This window comes from Cololabis saira, chromosome 15 (genome assembly GCF_033807715.1).
Source record: "Cololabis saira isolate AMF1-May2022 chromosome 15, fColSai1.1, whole genome shotgun sequence".
Taxonomy (NCBI): Eukaryota; Metazoa; Chordata; class Actinopteri; order Beloniformes; family Belonidae; genus Cololabis; species Cololabis saira.
The window spans coordinates 39,216,340-39,224,848 of record NC_084601.1 but is presented as its reverse complement, the minus strand read 5'-3'; the positions used below and the strand labels follow the sequence as shown (position 1 = coordinate 39,224,848).

The 8,509-nt window shown below is 41.6% G+C and overlaps 1 protein-coding gene across 1 annotated transcript in view; it reads right to left on the bottom strand.

The window, feature by feature from the left end:
- The window catches only part of LOC133460926 (chloride channel protein 1-like), a 131,362-nt gene that overhangs the window by 21,428 nt on the left and 101,425 nt on the right, over positions 1 to 8,509 (bottom strand). Inside the window, exon 20 of the mRNA XM_061741639.1 lies at positions 6,203 to 6,285. Within this exon, the coding sequence (XP_061597623.1) occupies positions 6,203 to 6,285 (83 nt within the window). The remainder of the gene's footprint in view (positions 1 to 6,202; positions 6,286 to 8,509) is intronic.

Sequence of the window (8,509 nt, the reverse complement as noted above, 5' to 3'; positions counted from 1 at the left end):
CCTTCCAACCATCCAACAATATCCTTCCCTCACTTCCTTCCTTATCTTCCTTCAATCCCTTCTCTATTATCCCTTCCTTCCTTCCTTTTCCTTCCTACCATCCATACTTACTCAACTTCCTTCCTACTTTCCCCCCTTCCTACCTACCAATCATTCTCCCATCCTTCCATCTATTCTTATACACCATACCTTCCTTCCTTCCTACCATTCTCCCTTCCTTCCTAATCTTCCTCGTTACTCCCTTCTTCCACTTCCACTTTTTATTTCCCTTCCTTCCTTCTTCCTTCCTTCCTTCTCCTTCCTTCCCTCCCTTCCCTCTCCCCCCTTTCCTTCCTTCCTTCCTTCTCTTCCTTCCTCCATACTTTTCTCCCTTCCCTCCTTCTTCCTCCTTCCTCCCTCCTCCTTCCTTTCCTCCCTTCCTTCCTTCCTCCTTCTCCCTTCCTTCCTTCCTTCATCCTTCCTCCTCCTTCCTCCCATCCTTCCTTCCACCTTCCTTCCTCTTTCTCCCTTCCTTCCTCCTTCCTCCCCTTCCTTCCTCCTCTCCTCCCTTCCTTCCTTCCTTCTTCCTTCCTTCCTTCCTTCCTCCCTCCTTCCTCCCTTCCTTCCTTCTTCCTCTTTCCTCTTCCTTCCTTCCTTCTCCCTCCTTTCCCCTTCCTTCCTTCCTCCTTCCTTTCATCCCTTCCTTCCTTCCAGCCCTTCCTTCCTTCACCTTCTTCCTTCACTTCCTTCCTCCTTCTTTCACCCTTCCTTCCATCCTACTTTCCTTCCTTCCCTTCCTTCATCCTTCCTTTCCCTCCTTCCTTCCTTCCTTCCTCCCTTCCTCCTTCACCCTTCCTTTCCTTCCTTCTCCTTCCTTCCTCCTTCCTTCCTTCCTTCCTTCCTTCCTTCCTTCTTCCTCCCTTCCTTCCTTCCTTCCTTCCTTTCTCCTCCTCCCTTCCTTCCTTCTTCCTTCCTTCCTTCCTCCTTTCCCTTCCTTCCTTCCTTTTTCTCCCTTCCTTCCTTCTTCCTTCTTCCTCCTTCTTTCCCCCCTTCTTCCTATCCTTCCTTCTTCTCCTTCCTTCCTTCTTCCTTTCCTCCCTTCCTTCCTTCCTTCCTCTCCCTTCCTTCCTTCCTTCCTTTCTCCCTTCCTTCCTTCTTCCTTCGTTACTCCCCTTCTTCCCTTTCCTCTTTTTTTCCCTTCCTTCCTTTCCTTCCTTCCTTCCTTCCTTCCTTCCTTCCTTCCTTCCCCCTCCCTTCCTTCCTTCCTTCTCCCTCCCTTTCTCCCTTCCTTCCTTCTTTTCTCCCTTCCTTCCTTCCTTCCTTCCTTCCTTCCTTCCTTCCTTCCTTCCTTCCTTCCTTCCTTCCTTCCTTCCTTCCTTCCTTCCTTCCTCCTCCCTCCCTCCCTCCCTCCTCCCTCCCTCCCTCCCTCCCTTCCTTCCTTCCTTCCTTCCTTCCTTCCTTCCTTCCTTCCTTCCTTCCTTCCTTCCTTCCTTCCTTCCTTCCTTCCTTCCTTCCTTCCTTCCTTCCTTCCTTCCTTCCTTCCTTCCTACTTTTCTCCCTTCCTTCCTTCTTTCCTCCTGCTCTCCTTCCTTCCTTCCTTCCTTCCTACTTTTCTCCCTTCCTTCCTTCTTTCCTCCTGCTCTCTCCTTCCTTCCTTCCTTCCTTCCTTCCTTCCTTCCTTCCTCTTTCCTCCTTCCTTCCTTCCTTCCTTCCTTCCTTCCTTCCTTCCTTCCATCCTACTTTCCTTCCTTCCTTCCTTCCTTCCTTCCCTTCCTCTTTCACCCTTCCTTCTTTTCTTCCTTCTTTTCTTCCTTCTTCCTTCCTCCCTCCCTCCCTCCCTCCCTTCCTTTTCTCCCATCCTTCCTTCCTTCCTTTCACCCTTCCTTCCTTCCTTCCTTCCTTCCTTCCTTCCTTCCTTCCTTCCTTCCTTCCTTCCTTCCTTCCTTCCTTCCTTCCTTCCTTCCTTCCTTCCTTCCTTCCTTCCTCCCTCCTTTTCACCCTTCCTTCTTTCCTTCTTTTCTTCCTTCCTTCCTTCCTTCCTCCCTCCCTCCCTCCCTCCCTTCCTTTTCTCCCATCCTTCCTTCCTTCCTTTCACCCTTCCTTCCTTCCTTCCTTCCTCTTTCCTTCCTTCCTTCCTTCCTTCCTTCCTTCCTTTCACCCTTCCTTCCTTCCACCCTTCCTTCCTTCCTTCCTTCCTTCCTTCTTTTCACCTTTCCTTCCTTACTTCCTTCCTCCCTTCCTTTCACCCTTCCTTCCATCCTACTTTTCTCCCTTCCTTCCTTCTTCCTTCTTTCCTCCCTACCTTCCTTCCTTCCTTCCTTCCTTCCTTCCTTTCACCCTTCCTTCCTTCCTTCCTTCCTTCCTTCTTTTCACCTTTCCTTCCTTCCTTCCTTCCTCCCTTCCTTCTTTTCTCCCTCCCTCCCTCCCTCCCTCCCTTCCTTCCTTCCTTCCTTCCTTCCTTCCTTCCTTCCTTCCTTCCTTCCTTCCTTCCTTCCTTCCTTCCTTCCTTCCTTCCTTCCTTCCTTCCTTCCTTCCTTCCTTCCTTCCTTCCTTCCTTCCTTCCTTCCTTCCCTCCTTCCTTCCTTCCTTCCTTCCTTCCACCCTTCCTTCCTTCCTTCCTTCCTTCCTCCTTCCTTCCTTCCTTCCTTCCACCCTTCCTTCCTTCCTCCCTTCTTTTCACCTTTCCTTCCTTCCTTCCTTCCTTCCTTCCTTCCTTTCTTCCACCCTTCCTTCCTTCCTCCCTTCCTCCCTTCTTTTCACCTTTCCTTCCTTCCTTCCTTCCTTCTTCCTTCCTCCCTCCCTCCCTTCCTTCCTTTTCTCCCATCCTTCCTCCTTCCTTTCACCCTTCCTTCCTTCCTTCCTTCCATCCTACTTTCCTTCCTTCCTTCCTTCCTTCCTTCCTTCCTTCCTTCCTTCCTTCCTTCCTTCCTTCCTTCCTTCCTTCCTTCCTTCCTTCCTTCCTTCCTTCCTTCCTTCCTTCCTTCCTTCCTTCCTTCTCACCCTTCCTTCTTTCCTTCTTTTCTTCCTTCCTTCCTTCCTCCCTCCTCCCTCCCTCCCTTCCTTTTCTCCCATCCTTCCTTCCTTCCTTTCACCCTTCCTTCCTTCCTTCCTTCCTTTCACCCTTCCTTCCTTCCTTCCTTCCTTCCTTCCTTCCTTCCTTCCTTCCTTCCTTCCTTCCTTCCTTCCTTCCTTCCTTCCTTCCTTCCTTCCTTCCTTCCTTCCTTCCTTCCTTCCTTCCTTCCTTCCTTCCTTCCTCCCTCCCTCCCTCCCTCCCTTCCTTTTCTCCCATCCTTCCTTCCTTCCTTTCACCCTTCCTTCCTTCCTTCCTTCCTTCCTTCCTTTCACCCTTCCTTCCTTCCTTCCTTCCTTCCTTCCTTCCTTCCTTCCTTCCTTCCTTCCTTCCTTCCTTCCCTTCCTTCCTTCCTTCCTTCCTTCCTTCCTTCCTTCCTTCCTTCCTTCCTTCCTTCCTTCCTTCCTTCCTTCTTCCTTCCTTCCTTCCTTCCTCCCACCCTCCCACCCTCCCTTCTTCTCTCCTCCTTCCTTGACTTGAAGACAGCACAAGGGTTAAGATGCTGCTACGCTTTTATACCAGTTAGATATTATTACAAATACCTGATTCAGACAGAGAACTCATGGCTTGCTGGTGACAATAATCCACTGCTTATCTGATTGATATTCAGGGTAGTAGACGCCGGGTTGTGGTAAAGACACTCCCCAAGACGACTCAGGATTGAATCCAAAAACATATGAGATGAGACTGAAATTTCACGAGCCACAGCAGAGGACAGGATGGAAATCAAACCAGCCACATGCTCATACTGCGTCGCTCTTATTCCCGCAGCGGCACGTTCTTATTTCCCTGCAAGTCAGGCTCATCGCCGAGCTGAATAAAATAACTCCACATCCAGTATGTGGCTTCCTGATTTCCATTTGAGAGGCTTAAAAAATATGTGTGACTCGGGGGAGTTAGTGTGAGGGCGAGGAAACAGTTGTGCATTCATGAGCTCTGTCTATCAGATAAGTGTGCAGCGTATCCACCTGAATAGGAAGCAGGTTCTGTGTGGAGACGATCACTTAACAACATGTGGGCGGGGCTGTTGTGTAGACGAGGATTTGCCCCAAAAAGGGTGTTTATTGGGGGGGTATTTGCATTTAAATGGTTTACAACAAGTGAGAAAATGCACAGGGTGGTTGCTAAATAGCTGAATAGAGTAAAGGGCACAAAGGCCGACAAAGATATTCAATTCAGAATCACGTGATATTATGCAGCGATGAGTTACTAACAGCCTGAAGAGAAAAGAGATGTACACATACAGGACTGTCTCAGAAAATGAGTGTGAAAATGAAATGAAATCATTTCAAATGTTTGGACCACCACCCAGCACCAGCCAGTGGTTGGTGGGTCAAATTGAATATCACAGGAGGGGAGAAAAACACACCCAAAAATAAACCCAAAAATAAACCAGAAAAAACCCGAAAATAAACCCGAAAATAAACCCGAAAAAACCCAAAACACATCCGAAAATAAACCCGAAAATAAACCAGAAAAAAACAGAAAATAAACCCGAAAATAAATCTGGAAAAAACCCGAAGCACACCCGAAAATAAACCCAAAACAACCCGAAAATAAACCCGAAAATAAACCCAAAACAACCCGAAAATAAACCCGAAAATAAATCTGGAAAAAACCCGAAACACACCCGAAAATAAACCCAAAACAACCCGAAAATAAACCCGAAAAAACCAGAAAATAAACCCGAAAAAACCCGAATATAAACCCGAAAATAAACCCGAAAAAACCCGAAAATAAACCCGAAAAAAAACTAGAAAAAACCCAAAAATAAACCCGAAAAAACCCGAAACACACCCGAAAATGAACCCGAAAATAAACCCGAAAAAACCCGAAAATAAACCCGAAAATAAACCCGAAAAAACCCGAAAATAAACCCGAAAAAACACGAAACACGCCCTAAAATAAACCCGAAAAAACTTGAAAATAAACCCTAAAATAAACCCGAAAAAACCCGAAAATAAACCCGAAAAAACCCGAAACACACCCGAAAATAAACCCGAAAATAAACCCGAATAACCCAGAAAATAAACCCTAAAAAACCCGAAAATAAATCTGGAAAAAACCCAAAACACACCCGAAAATAAACCCAAAACAACCCGAAAATAAACCCGAAAATAAACCCGAAAAAACCCGAAAATAAACCCGAAAAAACCCAAAAAATAAACCCAACAAAAACTGAAACACACCCTAAAATAAACCTGAAAAAAACCGAAAATAAACCCTAAAATAAACCCGAAAAAACCCGAAAATAAACCCGAAAATAAACCCAAAAAAACCCGAAAATAATCCCGAAAAAACCCGAAAATAAACCAGAAAAAAAACGAAAATAAACCCGAAAATAAACCCGAAAAAACCCGAAACACACCCGAAAATAAACCGGAAAATAAACCCGAAAAAACCAGAAAATAAACCTGAAAATAAACCCGAAAATAAACCCGAAAAAACCCAAAACACATCCGAAAATAAATCCGAAAAAAGCCGAAAATAAACCCGAAAAAACCCGAAACACACCCTAAAATAACCCGAAAAAACCCGAAAATAAACCCGAAAAAACCCGAAACACACCCGAAAATATCCATAATTCAATGCAAGTAGTGATCAATTTTACTTGAAATGAGTGTAACAGAGGCAGTTATATGGAAGAAAATCATATTTTTGATATAAAAAAAAAGTGAACATGGGTCAATTTGACCAAAAGACCACAGAAGAGTTAACTATTAACATTTCAACATGAAGAAAATCATATTTGTGATATACAGGACTGTCTCAGAAAATTTGAATATTGTGATAAAGTTCTTTATTTTCTGTAATGCAATTAAAAAAAACTAAAATGTCATACATTCTGTATTCATTACAAATCAACTGAAATATTGCAAGCCTTTTATTATTTTAATATTGCTGATTATGGCTTACAGTTTAAGATTAAGATTCCCAGAATATTCTCATTTTTTGAGATAGGATATTTGAGTTTACTTAAAATAATAAAAGGCTTGCAATATTTCAGTTGATTTGTAATGAATCCAGAATGTATGACATTTTTTGCATTACAGAAAATAAAGGACTTTATCACAATATTCTAATTTTCTGAGACAGTCCTGTATGGCCACACACGAGAGAGACATGCAATAAAAAGAGCATTCCCAGACACACCTGTGACTCTCTCTCTGATTGTCTGCTCCTGGAAGTGAAGAGATTTCTGAGCGTCTTCCTCACGGACTGCAGAGGGCCCTTCTCTGCAGCACGAGGGAAGAAGGAGAAGCAGCGGAGGCAAGTCAATGAATCAATGAAGCATTGGGGAAAAACAGAACCAAAACAGAAGTGAAATGAGAAGATTCTCATTCCGCAATAACAAAAAGACACTCCTCATTGTTGCCTGGATACCGTTTCACCGGGAGACTGCCTGTCGTTCGGTGTGACAGGCTTCTTAAGAAGTGTATTGTTGCACGGGAGACGAGCACCATCTGGTTACCTGCTGGGAACATTCTGCCTGCAAACGTTGCTGCTAGGCTTGCAAAAGTTACTTACTCTGATTCTGCGACATCTGCTCAGCGCAGAGAAGCAAACATGCTTTATGTCAATTTGGCGAAACTGTGTGAAACACTGACACATTAATGAAATATCTTAGGTTTTTCTTTAGTTTTTGTCTATCAAATGGCCCTGAATGCATCTGTGAAGGTGATGAATTACACCTGAACTTCGTAGGGATCCTTCTTGTTTCCAGACATCAGGAAGAAACACGTTTTTAACACTTTATATGCCACAGAAAACCATCAGCTACAGTATATATATATATATATATATATATATATATATATATATATATATATATATATATATATATATATATATATATATATTAGGGGTGTAACGATTATTATAGCAGTATTTTCAACAACCTTGAATGAGGAACATATGACTGGAAAAAATTGTGTTTTATTTGAAAGACACAAAATACAAAACAATACTGTGTGTTTGCCCTATTGTTACAGTTTGTAATGCTTTATAACTGTTTAAGTTTTAAAGAGAAAGCCAGGCCAACCATTTTCCACAAACTGAACTAAAAGTAAATGTCAGGTTTGCATTATGCATCTTCAGTTTCATACAAGTACAAATAGTTTCTCTCATGTATGATTTGACTTTTTTCTCTTCCAGAAATGTAACAACTAAAATTAAATAAATAAAAGTAAATAAATACATACAATTTTACATCATAAAAAAGATGGATTCATGCTCACCTTATAAGGGTAAGAGGAGATTTATTTTTGTTAAGAAGGTTATTTTGGTAATTCAGGGTTCATTATTTTATAAATATATTCTTTATATTCTGATGTAGATCAGGGACTATAATGACACTAGTCAGTTTATCTGTAGTGATTAGTCTGTTTTAGATTGGGCGGAGTGATACGCCACAGTACGGCACTAGGTGCTGTGTTGATGTTCTAAAATCCTACACTGTTGAGGGACATTAAAGTACACTGGAACTCAGCAGAAGTTTCCCCGTGTTTATCCTACTCACCACCCCAAAAAGGTTTAATTTAATAAGGTAAGGCTTAACTCTACACCAGCCTTACATAAGTAAAAGTTCAGAGCTCAAAACGGGACTAGTTTCTTCTGAGTGGAGGAAGATTTTGGTCCGCGGGTCGAGGCGCGGTCGTTACTAGTCAACACAATAGATTAATATTAATAATCCAATATCGCGATACACTTTGTCACCTCCACGACACGTATCGTGACGTTTTTCGTATCGCAAAATTTCGTGGCACGATATTGTTACACCCCTAATAAATATATATATATATATATATATATATATATATATATATATATATATATATATATATATATATATATATATATATATATATATATGTATATGTATATATATATATATGGATATACACATATATATGTGTATATATATATATATATATATATATATATATATATATACACATACATACATACATATATATATATATATATATATATGTGTATATACATATATATACATATATATATATATATATATATGTATATACATATATATACATATATACATATATACATATATATATATATATATACAGTTAGGTCCATAAATATTTGGACACTGACACAATTTTCAGTATTCCAGCTCTGTACAACACCACAATGGATTTGAAATGAAACAATCAAGATGTGCTTCAAGTGCAGACTTTCAGCTTTAATTTGAAGGTATTTACATCCAAATCAGGTGAACGGTGTAGGAATTACAACACATTTTATATGTACCTTCCACTTTTTAAGGGACCAAAAGTAATTGGACAACTAACATAATCATACATCAAATTGTCAATTTTTAATATTTTGTTGCAAATCCTTTGCAGTCGATGACAGCCTGAAGTCTGGAACCCATAGACATCACCAGACGCTGGGTTTCGTCCCTGTTGATGCTCTGCCAGGCCTCTGCTGCAGTTG